Source organism: Vombatus ursinus, unplaced genomic scaffold (genome assembly GCF_900497805.2).
Source record: "Vombatus ursinus unplaced genomic scaffold, bare-nosed wombat genome assembly UNPS02014809.1, whole genome shotgun sequence".
NCBI classification, from domain to species: Eukaryota; Metazoa; Chordata; class Mammalia; order Diprotodontia; family Vombatidae; genus Vombatus; species Vombatus ursinus.
This window is the reverse complement of record NW_020954587.1, coordinates 2,334,114-2,359,777: the sequence shown is the minus strand read 5'-3', so window position 1 is coordinate 2,359,777 and position 25,664 is coordinate 2,334,114. Positions and strand designations below refer to the sequence as shown.

Below are 25,664 nucleotides of genomic sequence, written 5' to 3'. Positions count from 1 at the left end.
TCGCAATCACCCAAATTTGCAACCTAGGCATCATTCTTGACTCCTCATTCTCTTCTCCCCTTGCCTATATATAATCTATTGCTTAGTTCTGACTATTCTACCTTCGCATCATCTCTCTTCCATTACTCCATTTCTCCTATGACACTACCACCACTCCTGTCCAGGCTCCCATGAACTCATACCCAACTATTTTAATAACTTTCTGATTGGTCTTCCTGCCTCAAATCTCTCCCTATTCCAGTCTATCCTCCACTTACCTGCCAAAGTAATCTTCCTAAAGCATAGGTTTGACTATGTCACACCCTCTCCCAGCCCCTTTGCCCCCACTTAATAAACTTCAGTGGCTCCCTATTGCTTCCAGAATCAAATATAACATTCTCTGTTTGTCTTTTAAAGCCTTTCATAACCTTACCTCTTCTTATCATCCCAGTCTTCTCATGCCTTACTTCCCTTCAAATATTCACTGATCCAGTGACTTTTGTCTCTCTTCAATTTTTTCAACAAGACATCTCCAGACTCTGTTTCTTCACTGACTGTTCTTCACATTTGGACTACTCTCCTTCCTCATCTCTGTCTCTTGGCTTCCTTGTCTTCCTTCAGGTCTCTGTTAAAATCCCACCTTCTTCAAGAAGTCTTTCCCAGTTCCCTTTAATTTCTCTCTCTGAGATTATTTATTTTGTCTATATTTTGTTTATATATAGTTGTTTGCATGTTGTCTCCCTCATTAGACTGTGAGCTTGAGGGTAGGGGTTGTTTTTTTCACTGTACCTGGCACATAGTAGGTGCTTGTTGACTTGACATCTCTGCCAAGAGATGAGATGTATGTTTCATCTTCAGTCTTCTGAATTTGTGATTGGTCATTGTTTCTATCAGAGTTCTTAAGTCTTTCAAAGTTGTTGTCATTTATAATGTTGTAGTCAACATATAAGTTGTTCTTTTGGTTCTTCTCACTTTACTTTGGATCAGTTTAATACAAGCCTTTTCAAGTTTTTCTCAATCTGTAATGTTTTATCTTTTCTTACAGAACAGTCATATTCTATTACATGCATATACTCTAACCATTCTTTAATTCCTGTTTCCAGTTATCTTGTTAGATACACATTGTTGGCAGAGCTGTGAATTAGTTCAATCATTTTGGAAAGCAACTTGGAATTGTTCAAATAAAATGCATAAAATGTCTATACCCTTTGACTCAGAGTTTCCACTTTAGATGTATATACCAAGGAGGTCATATGTACCAAAATATTCATAGCACCACTTTTATGGTAGCAAAGTACTGGAAATAAGGAAGATGCTCATCTACTGGAGAATGCCTAAGCAAACTGTGGGATATGAATATAACAGAATATGACTGTGCTGTAAAAATGGTGAATACTATGAATACAGAGAACCATGGATAGAGTTATATGAACTGACTCAATGTGATGTAAGCAGAGGCAAGAAAATGATGTACACATTGACCATAAAAATGTAAATGGAAAAAACTACAATTGTAATGAAACTAACGTTGCAAAATTGTAAAGAACAAGCTTGACCCCAAAGAAGCCATTGGAAGACATCTTCCTTGACTCTTTTGTAGAGGTGAGGGGTACACAAGTGTAGAACATTACTCCTATTATCAGATTCCCCCCTCCACACATATTGATTATTTTTGCTTATATTTTCTCTTCTTCCTCTTTTTTTATTAAAAATTCATTTTATAATATGTAATGTAATGCTATAAATTTACATTTATCTTTTAACCAAAATGAAATATAACAAAATCAATTTATTTCAGAAAATAATGGTAATTTATTAGTGCTATTCTCTCTCTGTTCTTCCCCCAAAGTGGAGAATTTGCCCAAGTGTGGGGTGTCATCTTGATCTTAAAAGGGGAACATTGGTTGCTACAATAAGATTAAAATCATGGTTACTGATATGCATTTGTAGGGATTTGTAGTACCACTTGTAAAATAATTAATTACATTAAAATTTCTTTCTGATGATACTCTAAACTTTTCTAACCACAAATTCAACTTAAACTGAAGAGGCGTTACTGTAGTACAGTGAAAAGAACTTTGAATTTGGAGACATCTGGGTTCAAATCTTGTTGCCATACTATAACCAGCTATGTCACTCTGGAATGATCACTTAACTTCCACTTAACTCTTCTGTAAAATGGGGATAATAATGCCTATAAAACCTACCTCACAGTAAGGTTGTAAGGATCAAATGAAATGCATGTAAAGCAGTCTGCAAACATCAAAGTGCTATGTAAATCTTAGCTATCATAGTTAAATGTTTTCAAAGAAGATAATATGACTAATTTTCAAACGGAAATAAAACAGCAGATCCAAGAGGTACCATGGTGTAGTAGAACGAATGCTAGATTTAGAGTCAGAGAAGCCAGGTTTGAGTCTTGGCTTTGCCACTTGCTATCTTTATGGCTTTGGGCAAGTCATTTAACATTTCTGGGTCTTGGTATTCTTATAAATGAATTGTATGTCAGATAGTGTATTTTCAAGCAAGAATATGGATCATAGGATTGTAGGTTTAGAGCTGAAAGGGACCACAGAAGTCATCTTGTGTAACCCTCTCATTTCACAGATAAGCCCTTAAGAGGTGAAGTGATTTGCTAAAAATCACACAGGTCCTAAGTGTCAGAGCTAGGCTTTGAACATAGGTCTTTTGATTACAAATGTGGCACATTCTGCCTTGTACCATACTGCCTCCCAACTGGTTTGGTTTCAATCTTTGTTTTCAAAGTCATAACTTTGTGTTAGTGTGTATCATCTATTAATGTATTATGATTATTTTTTGGGGAAAAAGCCTGATTAATATTGATACTGTATTTATTGAAAGTAACTTATATGCTTTCCCCCTCTCCTTATTTACCTCATGTAATGATTAGATTGGTCCTGCCAAAGTTGTGCTATTGGCTCATCATGTGCTCTTTGAGAATTGCCCTCAAGGTTTAACAACATTGAAGAAAACAGTTCTTCAAAATGTTGGTCTACATCATGCTTACTTCAAGGTAAGTTATCTTACTGACCTTAATAATTTTGCTTTAAGGTAGGATTATTGGTCTTATTTTTTTTCCACTGGGTTTGGGGCAGATTACAGTTAATTTAAAAAGTTTACATGAGTTCTATGAAGTTTATGCTTAACAAGTTTCTTTTAATGAAAGACTGCTGGACTTAGAATCAGGAGAACCTTGGGTTTGAATTTGCTTATTCCTAGAACCCTGGAGTTGACCTGAACTTCAGAGGCCATCTGGTCCAACTGGTACCAAAATAAGAATCCTTCTCAATCCTATCTGACAAATTGTAGCCTTCTATTTTTTGCCTTAATATCTCTAGTAAGGAAGAACCAAAGATATCCTGGAGTCAAATCACGCCAGCACTAAACAGCCAATTGTTAAGTTTTCATTTACACCTTGGAAATAAGCAAACTCTACAAATCAAATCTTAATTTATTGTTTTGTGGATTGCCTAGGCTTAATAAAGTGGTGGAGAAAATGTTAATAATGAAGATTAGACTTAAAAATGAATTGTGTGAACATTCCGCCCCTTAGGGGGGAGGAAGAGGAATGGGTGCAAGGTGGAACCCTTCTCTGTCTCAGATACTGTTCACTGCTTGCTGCTGGCCTGCCTCAGAGTTACGGAGGTCATCTGCTGCTCAGGTGATGCTATTAAGCTACAGGCTCTTGTGTTTGCCTAGTGCACCGTTTTTTCTATGCTGGCTGCTCCTGGTCCTCAGTGGGTGACCTGCTTCTCTACAGGCTTCCTCTATGGTCACTCAGTTCTCTGGAGGTCCGCTGCTACTCTCTGCTGCCATCTACTGGTAACTTTTCTAGTTCTATAAGGGAGTTGCAGCTCTTCCAGCGCATAATCTCATGGGCCATGTTACTCTTTTGAGATACAAATACATCAGGCCAGCTAGTAGAAAACCTCTAGTTTAGATTAAATCTGTTTTTTAGATCTACTAGATTGTTTCCTAAGTTGCCTTTCCTGAGCTCAGTAAACTTTTTGTAAGTACGCTTTCCAAGTCCTTTCTAGTCCCAATTGTGGTCCATGTCAATCACTGCAAATTCAATTCAATTCAGTTCAACAAATATTTATTAAGTGCCTATTTTGTACAACATTCTTATCTGAACTCTTGAGATGCAAAGACAAAAATGAAATGATCTCTACCTTTGAGAAGTTTAGGTTTAGGAGGAGGGAAGGGTACAACATGTACATCAATAAATACAAAGTACACACAAAATAATACAAAGTAATTTCATTTGGAAGGAGGAGGATATCAGGAAGGAGATATCAGGAAAGGCTTCATGTAGGTAGGAGGTGGTACCTGAGGAAAGCTTTCAAAGAATTTAGTGATTCTATGAGGTGGAGATAGTAAATTACAAATGTGAAGGACCTCTTATGGCTTTATGCAAAAGACATGGAGGTAGATGACAGAATGTTTTGGATGGGGAACGGCTATTAGAACAGTTTGACCAGAATATAGAATACAATGTAAAGAGAATTTATAATAAGTGTGGAAAGGTAGGCTGATGCTGTATTGAGAATAACTTTAAAAGCAATGATGATGATTTTGTATTTTGCCCTCAGGGCAATAGAGAAACCTTGAAGACTTCTGAGTAGGTGGTTGACATGATTACATCTGCAATTTTGGAAGATGAGTTTTGCAGCTGTGTGAAAGATAGATTGGATAGGGAAGAGACTTGGAGGCAGGGAAACCAATTAAAAGGCTATTGAAGTAATCTAATCAGGTGAGAAATGATGAGAACCAGAAGGAGGGTATAGGGGAGGGATTAGGAACCTGGGGCCTCAGGGTCGCATGTGTGACTAAATCCTTTGACTAAATCCAAACTTCACAGAAGAAATCCCTTAATAAAAGGATTTGTTCTGTAAAACTTAAACTCAGTCAAAAGGCTATACTTGAAGACCTAGAAGGCCACATATGGCCTTCTAACCACCCCTGGTATAGGCTATATGAATAGAGAGAAGAACTATCTGTATGCAAAAGAAGTGATAGAGGAAGAATTGAGGAAATTTAGCAGGAGACAAAATTTAGGGGGAAAAGTGAAAGAGGAAAGAATCAAGGATTCCAAGGTTGTAAATTTTGGTATTATACTGCCCCACTATTCCCCCCACCCCCAAAAAAGGGACCTGCGTGGAACTGATATTTGTCCTCCTTTTGCATTAGCAACTTTTTTACTCTTCTCTAGCTGACTGTCTCATTCCCCTCAGCCTCTGTTCCAAACATTCTCATCTCTTTTCGAGCTACTTATACCACTTTGACCCCTCTGTCTCTGGGCAGAGCATGTTAGACCATCATGGGACTTCTTTCCTCAATACCTCAGCCACATCCTGCTCAGATTCAACAAAGATCTTCCCTTCTTAATGCCTACAGTTCCAGTCCCCTACTGGTCCCTAGTAATTTACATCCATCTGCCCTGCCATTTCTCCCTAAGGACTGCAGGGCCTTGTCACTCACTCTTCCACTCTTCTGTTGCACCTTAAGAACTGTAGGAACTTTCTGTCTGCTTTTCATATGAACCCTCCTATATGTATTGTCTCCCCTAGTTAAAATATGAACTCTTTGAGAGGAGGACATGTCTCACATTTTTATCTGTATTCCTAGTACTTAACATAATGCTTGGAACATAGTAAGTGTTTAATTATTATTATTATTTTTATTTTTATTCAATTCCATTCTCAGAGGATTTCACCACTGAAAAAAATTAAGGCAATTTGTTGTCATCTCCCCCTTCTCTCTAGTTCTATACTTCAAATCAATTCAACATTATCAACTCCCTTCCCAGCCCCAACTTTCTCCTCCTTTACTCCAGACTTGGAGAAAGAGGCGTCTCCTCTTATTTCATCAACACCTCTATTTGTGATGTGGGTTGCCACACTTCCCACCTCCTTTGGAAGTTTTTCCCTTCTATTATTTCCTTTATTTACACATTTTAACCTCTCTCTGTTACCACTAGTTTCTCCTGTAATGTCTGAAAAAATGCTAAGATTACTCTCATTTTTTGAAACTAGGTCTCCCTATCCTCAGGATGAAAGTACAGCGACCACTACTGGGCCCAAACTCAATACTGACCTCCATGGAAGCTTTAATATGCTCCCTTTTTTCTGACTTGGTATGGTTTGCCTCTCCTTAGGTAGCTTGGTGGCTTCCCAGTTCTAGATGCTCACAACATTGGTGCTAAATTTAGTGTGAATACCTGATTTGTTTCTGTCCTACTGCAACTCACAACTCCTGATCACAAGAAATCCAACAACCTCACCCTTCCCTAGTAACAGGATTATAGGCATGTACATACCATACCTGATAATCACTTCTATCTTTAAAAAAACCTTCATTTGTGCTTACATTTCTTCAAGGTACCATTCTCCATCTTTTTTCCATTCTATGTAATTGCTTGTCTCCTGGGAAAAAAAACAAACAATCTAAATTTATTGTTTTCATTTTCTTACCTTACATGGATTTCTTAGACTACTAGCCTTTCTAGCACTGCAAGTGTAAGAAGTAAATGTGAGGTGAGGAACTGTCTGAATTATTCATTAGTCAAGTGAAACTATTCATTCCAAGCTTTACTTCACTCAGTCCCTGTCCTTCGTGAACTCTCTGTGCCATTTGATTCTATTGACCAATCCCTCCTTCTACACATCCTGTCCTCCCTGGATTTTTGTGACACTGATCTCCAGGGTCTCTTTCTACCTATCTGGCTGTTCCTTCTTGGTCACCTTTTCTAGGTCACCATCGTTGTTCCATGCCTTATGTATTAATAGACAAGAACCGTGTCCTGATTTTCTTGTCTTCTCTCTCTATAGTCCCTCTCTTGGTGACATCATTTCCCATGGATTCAAATGTAGCCTCTCTACAGGTTACTCCCAGATCTATATCTAACCCAAATTTCTCTCCTGAATGCTACTCCCAGAACAATTAATTAATCAATAAACATTAATTAAGCTTCTTTATGGCAGAGATTTTGCTAAGCGCTGAAGATACAGAAACAAAAATGAAGCAGTGAAGAAAATGTGTATGAGCAGAATTCAAAATGATTTTGGGAGGCTAGGCACTAGCAGTTGTGAGGAGTAGGAAAGACCTCATGGAGAATGTGAGGCATTTAAATCTGACTCTTGAAGGAAACTAATCATTCTAAGACAGATAGGTGAGGAGGAGTATGTTCCAGGCACTGGAGATAGTTTGCACACAGCAAAGAAATGAGTGATGTGATGTTATTTGTGAATGACAGCAAAAAGGCTTGTGTAGCTGAACCACAAGTGTGTGAAAGGGTGTAATGTATAACACGGGGCAAAAGATAAGTTGGAGTTAGGTTGTGAAGGACTTTAAATGCTAAACAAACAGTTTATATTTTGTCTTCAAGATACTGAGGAAACACTCGAGTTTACTAAGCATGGATTGACATGGTCAGACCATGCTTTAGGAAAATCAATTTTGCAGCTGTAGAGCATATATGGGAGGGGGAAATTGGGGAATTGTTGAAATAGTGCAGATGGGAGGTGATGAAGGTCTAAACTAGAGGGGAGGGTGAGGTGTGATTAGAGAAAAGGTTTAGATAGGAAGATAAAATTCTCTAGATTTGGCACTCAATTGATATGTGGGGTGACAGAGAGTGAAAAATTGAAGATGACTTTGAGGTTTTGAACTTTTGAAGACCAGAAGGATGGTGGCCCCTTTGACAGAAATAGGAAGGTATAAAAGATGAGTGAGTTTTGAGGAAAAGATTTGTTGTGTCTGAGATGCCTATGGGACATCTAGGTGGAGAATGTCTAGCAGACAGTTGCTGATGTGAAATACAATCTCAGTTGAGGCTAGTCTGGATATAGATTTGGGAATAATCCTCAGTTCTTCATTCCCTCTGACCTCTAATATCCATGTTGATGCTACCTGTAAATTTTAACTTAGGTTAATCCTTTTCTCTCCACTTATATGGCTAAAACCCTGGTTCAGGTACCTATCACCTCTCGTCTGACTATTGCAGCAACCTGCTCATTGGAGTCCCTGCATCCAATCTCTCTCTCTCTCCAAACCATCTTCTGAATTGCTGCCAAAATGATATGATCTAAGGCATAGACTGTGCCACTCTCCTCCTTTATACTCCCCAGTGGCTCCCGTTTGCTTCTGGGGTGAAATGCAGATTTGTATATTTAGCCCCTTGAAATGTGGCTCCAGATTATTGAACTTTGCCTTTCTTCACACACTCTATATTCTAGACAAAGTGTCTTGCTAGGTGTTTCCAGCACATAACATTGCACTTCCCATCTTTATGCTTTTACACAAATTGTATTTAGTGCTCAGTATGCACTTTTTCCCTACCTTCACCTCATAGAATCCTCATCTTCCTCCAAAGCTCAGGTCAGATGATTCCTGTTATACTCCTCCAGCTGCTGAACACCTTCCTCCTTTTCTCTCCTCACCCCAATTACTTCTTATATAGTCTATTTAACTTTCTTTCTTTCTTTCTTTTTTTTTTGGTGAAGCAATTGGGGTTAAGTGACTTGCCCAGGGTCACACAGTTAATAAGTGTCAAGTGTCTGAGGTCGGATTTGAACTCAGGTCCTCCTAACTCCAAGTCTGGAGCTTTATCCACTGTGCCACCTAGCTGCACCTCTATTTAACTTTCTATGAACATGCAATATACTCTAATACATTTTAGTCTCCTTAGTTGTTTTGTCTTTGTATCCCCAGTTCCTCATATGGTGCCCAGGCACATAACAGGCCCTTAATAAGTATTTGTATATATGTATATATTCATATTTACATAATATATAACATTGGTAAGAAAGAGGTTTTGCTAAAGAAAAAAATGATTGAAAAGTAGTGTTTGCATGTAAGTTTAGGGCTCAATTTTTTTGTATCAAGGGAAGGAACCCTGGACATTGGTTTTGGCCTTATTTGATTTACTTCCCTGCTTGGTGGTTAGCGGTATAGTAATTGTCACACAAACTACTTCTTATCTTATGACCCTTTCTAAGCTTTGTTAAGTAAGAGTAAGCAAAATTCACTGATAGTCAAACTGATGGTGGCCATTCCTGCAACCTCAATTCAGGTGAGTGGGAGAAAAACAAAAGGAGAAAGAGAAACAAAAGGAGAAAAAGAAAGGGAGCTTCAGGACTAAGGTAGAGAAGGGCTGGGCGGAAGGTTGCCTTTCTTTCTATTCTAATCAGTGGGAAGCCCCGCTGAATGCTGGGCTGGTCAAAGTACTTACCCTAGCTCCATTTTGTTCTCTAATTGAAGAAATGACTTAGAGTAAATATTTTAAAAAATGTATCAAATAAAGGATTGTTGCTATAATCTTACGTGAAATCGTTTTGCTTCTAGCTATAAAACTCTATTGATATTCCTTAATCCTTAGATAAGCTTTCTTTTACAATCACAATTCTTGAGTCAATAAAAGAAAAAAAATGTAGAGGGGAAATGTAACAATAATTTTCTCCTCCACTTAACACAATTAGATGTAGGGTAAAATAAATTTGTGAGTAGGTAAAATACAAAAAAAATTGATTATTGATTGATAATGTCTGAAAATGTAGTATATTTATGATGATTTTTATAATATTTTATTTTTATAATAAGTGAAACAAAAAAATCTTTCTTTTGTTCTTCCATTGAATTACTGCTAAGATGTTTGTGAAGAGGTGAGTGTATACCTTAAATTTCTATGTTTGATCCTTGTCTTGTAAATAACATTCAAAATTAAAATCCTCTGTGCAAATTTTTACACTCAATTTGGAGAATGATGCTTATATATGTTGCCAGGATATCTTTTAAAATCTCCAATCTTCAGTTTCTCTTCCAAGTTTTGTTAATTTCTCTTTAAATTACTCTACCCAAAATGTATTCTTAGAGAGTTATGTAAATTATTTCAGATATTTATCTTCAGAAATTCTAGTCCAGTTTCTGCCTTAAGTCCAGTAGTCTTTCTATTAACTTTCCACAAATACAAATGTCAAACTGTTACTCTGTTCTTGTCATCTGTCAAATAGTAGTGTATTAGAAGCCTGCCCCTTAAAATTCTAGTAAAATTTGAATATCCCTTTCCAAATGCATATACTGTGTTTTCCTTTAAATTAAAAATACTACTATTGATGTTTCTTAACTAAAGATTCCTCTATCAGAACTAGAATTCAGATTTAGCAGTTTGCCAGTGAAAATTTATGATGTAAGTTTGCTTTTCTTGGCTCATGTAGTCCAGTAAATAATAGTTTGGAAAACTCTCCCAACAGTGACTTGAAGGGATGAGTTAACATTTTCAAATTTCCACTTTCAGATTTGTGACCAAGAGCTTCTGCCTTTCATTAAGATCACTCCATCTCATGGCATAATACCTGTAGGGGGTTTAACTCCTCTCCATATCACTTGTACACCATATTTTTCAGAGAGATTTGATACCAAAGCAAAGGTATGGGAATTTTATTTGTGGCATTTAAAATATTATTACAGAATCATAGGAGCTATTTTTAATTATTTTGGAAAAATGGTTTTGCTGAATTTGGGGGTTTTGATTTCAGTATTTGTGGTATTTGTATACTGAGAGTTTAGAGGAGAGCAGTTTTAAGAATTGCAACAGAATAATATTAAATAGTGTTGACTGGTGATCTCCCCAAATTGTGAAGCTTAGCCATAGCAACTGCAAATAACATTCAGAGGAAATTGTAGTTAAATGACATTTACCACAGTTTTTTGCTGTCTATGCTTAGGATTGGTGGTTTTGTAAACTTAACTCAGGGGAACTGGTGGGGGGGGGAGGATAGACAAGAAAGAAGGGGTGAGAAGTGGGGAAGGGGCTTGTAGGCTTCCCGAGACAATAGTATAAGCTTCCTTCAGCCTGGCAGAAGCAACAGAATGCTGATTATAGATCTTTAATATAACCTTTTTTTTGGTCTGGTGCAGCTGAAACATTTTCTATTGTATCTGAAAACTTTTCTCATGGAAGAAGTCACTTTTTGTCAACAACAGAAATTTGTTATTTTTTATTTCCCTTGAAATGTTTTAGGACCCCCGTCTCCCCATCAACTGCTGACTATATTATGGCCTTTTAGTAGTACTGAAGGGATGCCGTAGGAAAATTATTTAAATCAATCAGCCAGTCAACAAGCATTTATTAAGTGGTTGCTATGTTCCAGACATTTTGCTGAGCTCAGAGGATACAAAAAAAGACAAAATTTGAATGTAGGGACCTTTCTTCTGTGAAGTACCCTATTCTTTTGTGTTAATTCTAAGTAGTTTAATGACTAATTAAATTGCAGGGAAAATCTGTATGACATTAATGTCTAATGCATTTTATAGCTCACATGAAATATTCTACTGCCTTATGTTCTGGGAATTATATAATTATATAAAGGAAATGAAATTACCTTGACTTTAAAAAATCCCTTAAAGTGTACATTAAACAGATTAATAAAACATTCTAACATGACGGATTCTGATTTTATTAAATTGTGAAAGGTTATAGTATATTGCTAACCTTTAACATGATAATCAGCAATAGAATTTTAAAAATTTAAACCAGTAGATTGACTAGTCTATCTGTAGGAAAAACTGACTTAATTGTATCCTTCAACTTTCCATAATAATTAATATTATTATGTAGCTTAAACTGGAAATCATTTGAATCTAAATAATTAAAAAGGTCAAGTAACTATTTTTTTTCATATATTGTGTTTTTCTGAGACAAATGACAAACAAGCTGCTACCAGTTTCATTGAAACAATCCACTTTCAATGCATATTATCAGGTTAGTTCAAAGCCTGCTAACTTGATGCTTTTAACATCTACAGAAAAATCATAGTGATGATTCTGACCATTTCATGACACTATTAAAAATTGTAAACGAAATAATGCCTAGAGTTTTACCAAGTGTTTTCTTCACAGCAAACTCATGAAGTACATAGTAAAAGTATAATAATCTCTATTTTTTCAGACGTAAGTGAATGTGGGGGAGGTGGGGTGACTTCCTTGTCCATGGTTACATATCCAGTGTTTGTAAAGCTAGTGAATCAGGTTCAGGTCCAACTCCTCAGACTCCTTTTCTTTCTAGTATGTCTTGCTGCCTTTCAGACTCATCAGACAAAGATCAAATTTACCTTCAGTGTGGTGTTGTAGTTTAATAACTAAAAAGCCTTGTTTAGTCTTGTTGTATGGTAATTGAGCTGATCATGTGATATTTAAAAAGTTTGAGACACATAGTTTCTTTGTAATTTAGTATTTTATTAATAAGGCTACCATGTTATTAATAAAAGAGATCATTGGCACGTTTGACTGCCAAAGACCCATGGTGTTGGTGAGTTCATGGTTTATATGCTCTTGGAAGAGTGGATATTCCTGAGGGTGGCAATCAACTCTGATTGGTTAACAATTAATTAGAGAATGAAAATTGTAATGAGAGATGGATTATATTCCAGCAAGAGTCTTGAGGTACGTGCCACTGAGAACCCAAATCTTGGTTAAAGAGACTTATTAATGTCCCCTGCCTGACAAAGGGGAGAATCCACATTTTCCCAGACTTCTATGAGTAAACACAATGAGCAGGAATCCACCCATTAGCCCAAATTTACAGTTTCTTTTCCTGAGTTAAGTCTTTGAGAAAAAATTTCCCACACTGGTTGATTTCTGGATGAGGAAGTAGAAAAGGAGAGAAACCTTGGTCCTGATTCAATAAATAGCTATTAATAACAAAAGAGAAATAATTATTTCTTTCAATCAGAAGAATATTTAGTCATAACATTCTATTTCTTAATAATTCCAATAAACTGGATTTCCTTTTTTGCTTATAAAATTGATTAGGTTGAATGAATGAAGTAACATTCATGTTGGGTCACTTTCCATAGATCTGCATCTGTATTCCTAGCCCTGAGCTTTTACTGTTATGGCTGACAGTGCTATAGAGAAGGAGTATTTGGTAAAATGAGGAGATTGGCTTCTGAGGTCACTTCCAAGTCTAGATCTATGATCTTTTGATAATTCAGAAAATGCTTTTTATGTGCCTCTGAGTTTTTGCTCTGAAAATTTTCGTATTCAAAAGGGCTAAAAGAAGCAAAAATTTCTCTTTAGGAAAGACTGTTTTTAGCTTTCTTTGTATCACCAGCACTTAGCACCTATTAAATGCTTACAACATGCTGGTTGACTTGACTAGACTTGACATGCAACACTTTTTAAGAAATCGTTATTATATTGATTTTCTTTCAGTAGGAAGAAAAATGATAAATTGCATATTTTATTTGGTTTAATTTTGAAGAAAACATTGAATAATTTTTTTAAGGTGAAGTTTATCAAGGAAGCATAGTCAAATGGATAGAGTAGTTCCACAAGTCCTTAGTTATTTTAATTTTGGATAGTGTCTGTGTGATTATAGGAACATTACATTTTCTGTGCTTCAATTCCTTCTGATCTGTCTGATTTGTGAATAGATGTCTGGCACTTATTAGATGCCTAATAAATGCTAGCTGACTATGACTATGGCTCCCAGCCATGGGCATGAATTATAAGTAGCAACAATTCAAAAGAAAATGTGAGGATGAATTAGACAAATTTATAAGGTATTCTGGTACCCTGAGTTCTTTCGTGTTAGACATTATAACTTTTTTTTTAAAAGACAATCTTGACTATATGGTATTACATTCTTATAACATTTCACTTTTTCTTAAAAATTAGGTAATAATACGCCATGGAAATGAATTAGACCTTAGGATTGGTGGCTCTATAGAAATTGCTGATGTAGTTATTAGCCTGGTGAGTATACTAATTGTTGGTGTATTCATTTTCGTAGAGTATTGTTTTTCATTTATCCTTGCTTTAGAAGTCAACTTTTATTTCTTTTATCTCATATTTTAGTTCTATAATATAGTATCATTGCTCATATTAAGATACTGCTGTTAGTAGTACTTGCAAACTATTGGTGGACATGTGGTAGCCATTGGCTGAAAAGCTTAATATTTGCAAGTCTTCTTCTAAATCTTTGCCATCCCCCATCCCTATGTCCCCTGCAATATCACTCAGTTTCTGATAGCCATATTGAAGGCCAATTGATTGTCATAGATATTTGTTTAATGCTGTGCCTCAAAGAATCCTTTAAGTGTTTCTTCTGTTCTCTCCTCCAGGAACACCACCCCTCCACTTTATCTTATTATATTATGACTGCTTTAAAATTGTGCTGTTATACTTTCTGCCTGAGCTCCAGTTCAATATCTCCAACTATCTGACAGACATTTTTATCTGTATGTTCCAAGTATATAGGTATCTCAAAATCAATATATTCCAAACAGAACTCATTATATTTCTTCCTAAATGTACCTCTTCTATTATCTTCCCTACTTTTCTGTTTAGGGCACCATTATTTTCCCATGAATCCAGTTCTGTAATCTAGGAATCATCCTTTGCACTCTTCACTCTCACTCATCCACTCCCCATATGCTATAATTTGTCAAGTCTTGTTGATTGCATCTTTTTTCAGCATCCCTCAATCTGTCTCTTTCCTTCTACTCATACCACATGCTAGTCCAGCCTTGATTATTTTTTCCTGGACTATTGTAATGTCCTCATAATTATTTTTGTTGAATACAGCCTCTTCCTTCTCTTATCTTTCCTTATCACAGCTGCTACATTGGTAAAGTACTGTTCTGATCATTTAATTCCCCTACTCAAGAAGCTTCAATGGCTCCTTTGATAATAAGATTTATCATTTAAAAGCTCTTCACAATCTGACTTCAGCTTGTCTTTCCATGTTGATTATGCATGACTTTCTATCCTACAGTAGTCAAACTGGTGCCACCTACTAGTGCTTTTCCCTGGACATGATCATTTCTCTCTCATTTCTGTGCATTTAGACAGTCTGTTCTTCATGAGATGCTATTTATAAAGTGCTTAGCCCAGTTCCTGAAACATAATAGGTGCTTAATAAAATGCATGTTCTTCCTCACTTCTACATATTGGAACTCCCAGCTCTTTTCAGGGCTCAGTTCAAGGGCTGCCTACTTCAAGAAGCCTTTTCCTTATTCTCCTAGTTAGTCCCCTCTCCCTCAAATCATTGTGCATTTATTTTGTATGTATCCTGTATTTACTTATCTGTGCACAGGCTCTTTACTTTAGTAGAATGTAAGCTCCTTGAGGGCAGAGACTATCTCACTTTCTATCTCACTATGTTCCCAGTGCCTAGCACAGTCTCTGGCACAGAGTAGATGGTTCATAAATGTTTATTGAAGAATTTAATGATAAATTCCCACATAGCCAGCTATAGTAGAACCCTGTAGATTTGAACATTACTTCAGTGCTAGAAGGGCAGCTTTATTTAATCTAACAAACACATATTAAGTGTCCACTGTAATAGGCTACAGGCTAGTCACTGTTCTAGAACTTCATTGTTCTTGACTAGCCATTTAGTATGGACTTAGCCCAGGTCAGTTTCAGGTTGTTCTCATGCTTCAGGTTTGGAAATGGAACAAAACAACAGAATTATAGATCATCTAATAGTTAACCAAAGGGGACTGACTTAGCCATAGCATGGAAAAGATACTCAGTGAGGATTTAGCATTGATTTTAGTGAGTGTAGCTTCCCTGCCATTGTGTGGGTCATATTGGTACCCTGGTTCAGCCGGAGAGAAAAGCATCCTTGCCTGGCTTTTGTATTTAAGGCTACCAGAAAGCTACATCACTGGCTTGAACCTTAGTCTCCTGAACCAACTAATTCAATCCTAAACATGGTTTCAGTTCCTAAAACTAGTCTAGCCTGTATGGAAGATATCACCTCTACCATATCTCATACCTTGGTGACTAGATCCTCAAGGTCTTCTAAAAGACCTTTCACCACTTAAATGGCTTTAGAGACATTACTGGACAGTCTTTAACATTGGAGGAATGAGTCTGGCATGGACAACACTATAAAAACAAAAAAGCAAAAAGATATCAAAAAGACAACTAATAATATGTCATACCTTCTGAAGGTATGACAGAACAGCACACTATTAAGGAGAGTGAAGATCAGACATCAGGCTTTGCTTCCCCACTTCAAATGTATTGAGCCTTAAATCATAATAAATTTGGTCCAAGTGGTAGATGATGCTGAATCTTTGCCATTCACAGTCAGTATTCCAATGTAAAGTATGGATAATGAATAGGAACAGCACTAGTAACATCAAGGCCACAGCATAGATGATGATACCTTTGGGCCAGACACTGCTCCTCATCATGGGTCAGGGTCATCTTTGCTACTCTTCATGCCAGTGTTCACCCAATTAGGTCCTATTCCATTTCCTATCCCACTGCCTGCTTCCTACTTCATCGCTTGCTACTCGACACCCTCCCACCCACCATCTCCCGCCCTTTGCTGGCATCAGTTGCTGATTCCTTATGATAGGTCTTAAAAATGACTTTCTCCTATCATTCTGTGATTAAAAATAAACTGCTTCCTCTGTGCCAGGGCCCAGAGGACTCTTCCTCTCTTGTGTCAGTGCTGAGCACTGACCCCTTATGCTGGGTGAAGTTCTGCCATGGACATTGCCACTGGTGGAGTCTGAGGGTTGTTTTGATGCCAGAGTCAAGCACTACTCCATGCTGAACTGAATTCTGCCATAGCACTGCCACTGCTTGGACCTGAGTGCTGCCTACTTATGCCAAGACTGAGTGATGTCACTACTAGGGCCTGAGTGGTTTATCCTTATGCGGGGGCTAAGCATTGCTTCTTTATGCTAGGCTGAATCCTTCCATGGATGCTGTTTTCCTGCTATTCTGAGGATTACACTGGGGGAGGGGTAGAAGCCTATCTACCCCTCATTGAAAGTCACAGAAATAGAATTACAGTTCACAGGAACAAGAAAGGGTGATATGTCTTCTTTTAAACTGATGTTCTCTCTCCTTTACCCCAGTCCGGTGAATTGGCTGGGAGATTTGTCTGTATCTCAAATTCCAGAAAGGTGTTTGGACTCCTAGGGATTGGAGCCACTCACTATCCTTTCAAGTGTCTGCCTGATAAACGTGTCTAGCAAAATCCACATGACACAGTTCTTTATGGCAACTAGGTGATGCAATAGAGAGTGCCTGGCCTTCAGTTGGGAAGACCCAAGTTCAAATCCAGCCTCAGACACTCATTAGCTAGCTGTGTGATCCTGGGAAAGTCACTTTTTCCTCTGTTTGCCTTTGTTTCCTCATCTGTAAAATGGAGATAATAGTATCTACCTTCTGTACAGTTTTCCTGACTTTATGTTGGCCATGTTGGCTAACAATAGCTGGGGGGGGGGGTTCCACCCTTGCCTGACTTTTGTACTTAGCTCACCAGGAAACTATATGAATGGCCCACCCCTTAGTCCCTTGAGCCAAATAAATGCTAAGGATGGTTTGAATTCCTAAAACTACCTCAGTCTAGATGGCAGGTGTTGCTTCTACCTCAGAAGTGAAGAATTTGGAGGTGGTATTTAGGTCTAGGAGATTAGAGACCACCTTTGTTTGTTTGTAGGCCGATGAAATCATCAACCACATTTGTTCTGCCACCCTCCCCAAGAATATAAAGCCTTCTTATTTTGATTTTCTTTTTTTCACTGTGGGAGTAGGGAATGTGCAATCTAAAAATCAGAAATAGGTGATCATTTTCAGTTTTTTTAAATTAAAACCTTTGATTTTGTATATGCTTACATCTTACAGTCAGACACATGCCATTTATTATAGGTTCATCACAAGGGCTTATCCTAAGTCCATAGCAACTTGTTCACTCTACAAAGCAGTTCATGATCAGTTAGTTGCTTGAGTTTGTTATGTATATTTCAACAACATAATCAGTCATACTCATACTGTGATTTAAAGATTACTGTCTCCATGATTTTTCATGATTATCATTACCTGTTGAGTGGAAAGAACATCCTAGATGTTTGAAAAATCTTTTCTGTCACCATCTACATTGTCCCTTGATTCTTCTCTACTGCCACCACCATAGGTCCAAGATCTTACCATTCTTCCCTCGCTTACTGTAGTAGCTTTCTAGCTGGTCTTCCTTTCTCCATTCTCCACTCTTACAATATTCCCTGTGAATTATTGACAGTTTTATGTTCCTACCACTGCTTTCATCATGTTACTTTTTTGTTTATTACTCTACAATAGATGTAGGATAATTGTACATTAGTCACATCCTTTTAAAAATTTGCTGTATAATAATAATAAACAATATTAATGAAAAATGGTGTCATTACAGTTTGTCTCTTTAAAATGAGCAGATTGGAGTTTATAATAAAGTGTTCTTTGAGTAATCCTCCTCCATTACATCGATCCTAACATAAACCCTCTTTTCTGGCAGTTATACTTTTGAGCATATAATATTATTGAAATGTTTGATAATATAATTTTAAGCTTGTATGAGTTGTTAACTTTGTTTTTGTATTTCCTACTTTTGACTTTTTGTTTTATTTTATTTTTAAATTATAGAGTTTAATAAACTTCGAAGGAGTTTATGTTGGCTCTACAAAGGTTATTCCATTTTTACTAAGTAACAATGGTACAACACGTGCCCGAGTGGAATTTGATTTATCAAATTATAAAGATTTTACATTGGAATTTAAAGACCATGAAGGTATTTCTTTTAACCAGAATGACATTGTTAAAGACAATTTGAAACTTTTGAAAACATTTTTTTTTACCAATAAATTTAAATGTTGATACGGTAACTTTCTTAATGACTTTTGAATAGCATTTTTGCCCTATATTAGTATGATTTTTCTTGAAGTAATAGTTATTTTGCCTTTTCAAAAATAGTTGTTGACCATTTATTATATGCAATGCATTATGCTAGGTACTATGGGAGACACAAAGTTGAAAAAGACATGGTTCTAAACCCTTTTGGTTATGGTACACAGACCAGAATGGTTTCATCTGCAACTGTACATCAATCTTAATTAATGTCAGTACAACTTTGAGAGTAAATATTTGATTGTTAAATTGGAAGGTACAGATGACAGAACCAGGATAGAAAAAAAATCATGACAGTTAAAAGATAAGATTCAGGAGGGAAAAACAGCATTTTAAAATCAGGTTGAAAAAATAAGCCTTGGAAATGCAGAATAAGGGAGGTTTAGTGAGAAAAGCAGTTTGTCTGAATAAGATCTGGGATTTTTAGTGGACTGAAAACTTAATATTAAGTCAGAAGTGTGATGTGGCAGCCAACAAAAGCCAATGCCATCTTGGCCTACATCAAAAGGGGCATAACTTTGAAGAGTAAGGAAGTGATAGTGTATTAGTCTTCCTTGGTCAGAACCCATCGGTAGTATTGTGTTCAATTCTGGGTACTACAGTTCAAGAAGAAAATTGATAAGGAAGACAGAATCCAGAGGAGGGTAACCAAGCTAGGGAAAGGCCTTCATGTTGCATGAAGATTTGTTGAAAAAACTAGAAATGTTTACCCTGAAAATAGAAAAGACTTATGAGATATGTGATTTCTGTATTCAGGTATTTGAAGATGCTGTCATGTAAAAAGAGGCATTAGACTTGTTTTGTTTGGTTCCAGAAGATAGAACTAAGGGCAATGGGTGGAATTAGCAAAGAGACAAATTTATGGTTGATTCCAGGAAAAAAAAATAATTTTCTAAAAATCGATATTTTCCAAATGTGGAGTGGGATGCCACCAAGGAGAAAGGTGGTAGGTTCTCTCTTCTTGGAGATCTTCTAACAGAAGCTGGATGATTATTTCATAGTTGTGGTATAGTGGGAGTTCCTTTTGTTTATCGATTAGGCTAGATGGTCTCTGAGATCTCTTCTAACTCTAAAATTATGTGATCCAATGTATCACAGGATTATATGTATTTGGTAAACTTAACTGTTGAAGACAGTTTAATTGCCAAGGTTAGTTGGTACATATATTTAGAAAGAAAACTATTATAATGGCTCAGCATTATTTTGCCATTCCTTACAAGAATGATTGAGTGTGACACGTGACTCTGATTAAGGTGATGGCTCTTTTTCTGTCTCTCTGTGTCTTCTATTGCTCTGTGTCTATCTGTCTCTGTCTCTCTTTCTCTTTCACTCTCTCTGTCTCTGTCTCTCTCATTTATTTCGCCATAGACCTGTGATGTCACCAGTGTAGAGAACCTCCTGGTGAGGGAACTCTCTGTACCAATATATATCAGCAACTATTCTGATTCTCAGAGTCTTAGAGAATTGCCCAGAGGAGTAAGAGATTAAATGATTTGACCAATATCACACAGCTAGTATGCTTAAGAAGTGGGACTTCATTCCAGGTCTTCCTCACTCTGAGGTCTGCTCTATCCACTGCTTTATACTGCCTCACAAAAGACTTTGCCCATAGATGATATTTAATCTGTTTGCTAAGTTGAATTGGTTCAATGTTTTATTTCATTTTTTAATCTGTTCTTTTCATTTCTGACTGCATCATTTGTTTGTTACAGCTTTCATGTTTCCAAAGGGCAATAACCATGACTGTCTAATTCTCTTTTTCACATTATTTAACCCAATGTTATGCAGTTAATTGCTTACACTTGGTAGAAACTCACTAAACATTTTCTTTATTACATCATTTTCATTTATTACATCATATCAAGGGTCATTGGAAAGGGTTACTGGATTGAAGTGAATTGGAAACTGGAGAGAGTAGTCATGGAAGTGTGTTCAGGAGAACCTGAGTTCAGAGATGCTACCAGTTCCTTTCAGATTCCTGGGAGTTTTGGATGATGGGAAGAGAGGCAGTTTGTAGGATGATTCCAGATAACTAAAAATGCTTCAGTCATTACTTTTGAATGTTTCTTTAAATTAAAGATTACAGAATTTTAGAATTAGGTGAGAATTTCCCAGTCAACAACAAAACCCCCCAAACTCCAGTGGAAGTATTATCCCATCAAAGTTGGATTGTCTCCAACAGTGCAGATCACAACCCATAATAACTAGCATTTATATGGCACTTTAAGGTTGCAAAGTACTTTTCATATATTGCTTCATATATTGTTTCATTTGATCCCCATGCCTGCTCATTTTGTGGGATTCTTGTCTATGTCCCTTCCTCCCTTCAACAAGTTTCTAACATGAGACTTGAGTCAGAGCCATTAGGTTCTCTTGACACTGCAAGGATACAAATGGAGCACATGTGTTATCTGTGTGCATCCCTTGCCATATGACCAGCTCATGTTCTTTTTAAATTATGTGTTTATACCACTTCCCCAATGTAATTCCTTGTTTATAATGTGTGACAGTCTGCCTGTGCCCACCCAGTTATCCTTTAGGTGATTTTTAATTTTATTTCTTTGGATGGTGGAGTGTTCCATGACTTGATGCCATAAAACCTCACTAAAAGAATATTGGTATTAAAAAAAGATGCATCATTGCTTCAGAGAGAAATATGGTATCAATAAAAGCATGGTGCAGTTTCCCTAAGGGAATCCAGACCTCTCCTTTTCTCCTGTTCGGTTATGGATCTAAATCATTTTCCATTTGTAATGTCTATCTAAAGCATACACTGATATAGTTGTTCATCAAACCAGAGAACTGACATTCATCATTCTCTTGGTTTTTCTTTATAGTTTACTGATAATTTTGGCTCATCGGTTGAGTCAAGAGAGATGGAATACTATTGCTCCCCATTGCCACTTGTAGGTTCTTTCCCTTTCTCCATCGCTTTCTCCTTTGAGGTTCATAGTATTCATATCTACCACTCAAATAAAAATCCTGGTAGATGCTGTCTATAGACTTCCAGGGTACTCCCCTTCCTTCTTCAATGAGTTCAATACTTGGCTCACAATTTTTCTCTTCTTCCCAACTCCTGCCCTCATACTAGGGTATTTCAAGATATATATTGACTCTTCCTCAAACACCCTAATCATTCAATTCCTCAGTCTACTCATTTCCCGTAACTTACTCCTTCACTTCAATTCAGCTGCTTACAAAGATGGTCAGTCCTTAATGTTTCTATCACCCATGAATGCCTCCATGTCTAAGAAATTCCAAAATTCTCTTATCTGATCATCTATTGGTTTTCCATTTCTCTCTCTCTCTCTCTCTCTCTGCCTTCCCTAACTAAACCCTATTCTTTGTCCATACCATGATGTTCAATCCCTCATTCCTTCAGTTCTCTTCCAGATCATCGCCCTTACACTAGGCACCCTCTCCTCTTTTCCCCATCTTGATCCTTTGATGAACCAATTCAACTCTACACTGTCATCTTCTTTTTATTCCATAGCCTCCTTTGATATCGTCATCTGTGCCTTACCAAATCTTAGCCTTGGATCACTCTCACCATCAACTGTTTTACCTTCTACACATGTGCTTCTGAATGAAAGTGGAGAAATTGCACAACTGTTCTGACTGGGTCCATTACAAATTTATGTTATACAATCTCAACTGGTCCTTCATGGCTCCTAGGAAATCCTTCTACACCTCCCTTACCCTTGTCAACTTACTATCCAACTCTCCACAACAGCATTTCCAAACTTTTTCATCCCTTCTCAAACTTCCCATAGTCTCCTCTCCCCCATTCTATCAGCTGAGAACTCTGCCTCATATTTTACAGAAAAAAATTTAGATTTGAGCACCCTTTGTTTGTCATGAGCACCCTTTTCTTTTCTCTTCATTATCTCATATCACTCAGTTGTCTTCTGAGTGACATATTATCTCCATCTTCACCCTTGTCTCACAGAAAGAAGGACCCTTTACTCCTTACCAAAGCAAACCCCTCTATCTGCACAAGTGATCTCATTCTATCCTGTCACCTCTAACAAATTGCTTCCTCTGTAATCCACACTCAATCTCTCCCTGTCTACAGGGTCTTTTCTTATTGTCTATAAACATGCCCATGTCTCCTTCAACCTCAAAAAACCCTTACTTGATCCCTCCATCCCTGCTATCTCTTCTTCCCTTGTGGCTAAATTCCTTGAGAAGGCCATCTACAACAGATGTCTCCACTTTCTTTCTTCTTATTCTCTTTTTAACATGCCCCAATGAGGCTTTGAACTTCATCATTCCACCAAAACTGTTTTCTCCAAAGTTACCAATGATCTCTTAATTTCCAAATCCAATAGTCCTTTCTCAATTCTCATTCTTCTTGACCTCTCTGCAGCCTTTGATACTATCAATCCCTCTCTTTTCCTTGATACTCTCTTTTCTCCAGGTTTTGGGACACTAATCTCTCTGAGTTCTCCTCCTATCTAGTTGCTTTTTCTTAGTCTCTTTTACTGGATCTTCATTCAGATCAAGCCCTCTAATCATAGGTGTCCCAAAGGGTTCTTTCCTGGGCTCTCTTCTCTACTGCCTTTATACTACTTCACTTGGTGATTTCATCAGCTCCCATGGATTTAATTACCATCTCAATGCTGATGTTTTAAAATTTACCTCTCCTGCCCTAACTTTTCTATCTACTGATCTCCAATCTCTCATCTCTAATTGCTTTTCAGACATCTCAAACTTGATGTCCAGTTTTAAATATCCTGAAATCAACACGTGCAAAATTGAACTCATTATCTTTTCCCCTAACCTTAACCTTAACTTCCCTATTACTATTATTGATGGCACCACCATCCTCCAAATCCCCTAGGCATGCAATCTAGGTTTAATCTTCAATTTCTCACTATCACTTATCTCTCATATCCAATCTATTTGTAAGGCCTATTGATTTCACCTTTGCAACATCTCTTAAACACACACTCTTTTCTCCTCTGATACTGTCATCACTCTAGTGCAGGGCCTCATTACCTCACACTTTGCTATTGTGATAGCTTGCTGGTGGATGATTTGCCTGCTTCATTCCAATCCATCCTCCATTCAACCAATAAAGTTATTTTACTAAAGCACAGGTCTCTCCATCTCATTGCCTCTTACCGCCCTCCACCCTAAACTCCAGTGGCTCCCTATAACTTCCATGATACAATACAAAATCTTCTGTTTGGTGTTTAAAATCCTTCATAATCTACTTTTCTAGTGTTCTTAGCTTTACTTCCCGCCATATACTGACTTCCTTGTTGCTTGTTGGCCACAGTGCTCCATGTTGTACCTCTGGGCATATTCTCTAGCTGTCCCCCATTCTTGAAATGCTTTCCCTCCTCATCTTCATCTCTTGGCTTCCTTGGATTCCTCCATCTCATCTTCTAAACCAACCAAAATCTCATCTTCTAAAAGAAGCCTTTCTCAGCCCCTCTGGATTCTAATGCCTTTCCTCTCAATTATTTCCAATTTATTCTTTTTTATAATTTCAATGTATATATTTGTTTGCATATTATCTCCCCAATTGGATTTCAATCTCCTTGGAGGCAGAGGCTGTCTTTTGCCCCTTTTTGTATCCCCAGTACTTAGCACAATGCCTGGCAAATAGTAGGTACTTTGTACATGTTTGTTGATTAATTTTTGGTATCCCCCTCCCTTAAATAGCTTATAAAATGATCTCTCATTGCTTTTAAGATTGTATTACTTTGATCATGGATTTGTCCTTGTGGATTCATTCTGGTCCAGTGGCTCTTCTAGTCTATTTTGTCATATAATACATCAGGATTCATGTACATATTGTATACATATTGTACATATTTGTTTGCTTGTTGTCTCCTCCATCAGATTTGAGCTCTTTGAGGGCACGGGATGTTTGCTTCTTTTTGTTATCTCCAATGCTTAACACAGTGCTTAATAAATGCTTATTGATTAATTTACTGACATTCATCATTTTCTTGGTTTTTCCTGTATAGTTAATTTATAATTGCAATCATTTGTTTTTTGTTTAATATTCACTTTATTTTTTTGGAAGATTTCTTTATGACTCCTCTATTTTTCTACCTACCAGTGCTCCACACATCAAAGCATTTCTAAAATCAAAACCACTTTCATGAAGCTTTCCTCAATTAATTATGCGAGAACAAACAGATTTCCTGGCACCGTGTAGTCTGAAATTAGAACTCCTACAGCTGCTATCCAGATCTTCACCTCAGTTATATATTTATTCTTGTGTTCTACCTTTTCATGCATTAAGTCTTCATACATTTATGATATGTTTATCTATGTGATATGTTTCTTTTTGTTTGCTTATATTTTGTTGACACATTTTACCACATTTGTATGCATTAATACTGACATTTTCATGTTTTAAGTTCTTTGAGGTTAAGGACTTTCTGTGTAATGTATTTGTATGACATACATGTAACATTATGGAATTGTGGAATAATTGTTTTTTATTATTGGGATAAGATTTCTCAAATTACCAAATTAAATACCTTTTCCCCACTTTATCTGACTATATTTGATAAATGCATTTTTTATAATTCTGAACAGTTTTCAGAGACCCTATACTTCCTTATTCATATGCTGTGGAATTAGAAGAAAAGACATCGTTGGAATGTGGGCTGGCATTTTCTCCCAAAGAAGTAAGATTTTTGTTAATCTAAGTCAAGTCTAAATTATTCACAACAGATTTGTTTGTGTTCCAAATCATCTGGTAATCCGAAAACTTTGTATTTGTATTGGAATATATTTTGTATTTCTATTGAGTATGGGCATGTTCAGCACACTGAGAATTCCCTTAAAGCAAAATATTAAAATCCTGCTGCAGAAACCTCACCCAGGAATTGTTATGAAGATTTTTCTTTTAGTCATTTACACCCATTATTCAAATATTTTCCATGTTGGATGAAAACAAAACCCTTTTGAAATGTCTTTAATACATCAGTGGATTTACAATTTCACCC

General features: G+C 36.8%; 1 protein-coding gene across 1 annotated transcript in view; it reads left to right on the top strand.

The window, feature by feature from the left end:
* CFAP47 (cilia and flagella associated protein 47) overlaps positions 1-25,664 on the top strand; it is an 857,531-nt gene that overhangs the window by 94,074 nt on the left and 737,793 nt on the right. Inside the window, exons 17-21 of the mRNA XM_027875456.1 lie at positions 2,891-3,013; positions 10,295-10,426; positions 13,678-13,755; positions 18,430-18,574; positions 25,252-25,343. Of these exons, the coding sequence (XP_027731257.1) occupies positions 2,891-3,013; positions 10,295-10,426; positions 13,678-13,755; positions 18,430-18,574; positions 25,252-25,343 (570 nt within the window). The remainder of the gene's footprint in view (positions 1-2,890; positions 3,014-10,294; positions 10,427-13,677; positions 13,756-18,429; positions 18,575-25,251; positions 25,344-25,664) is intronic.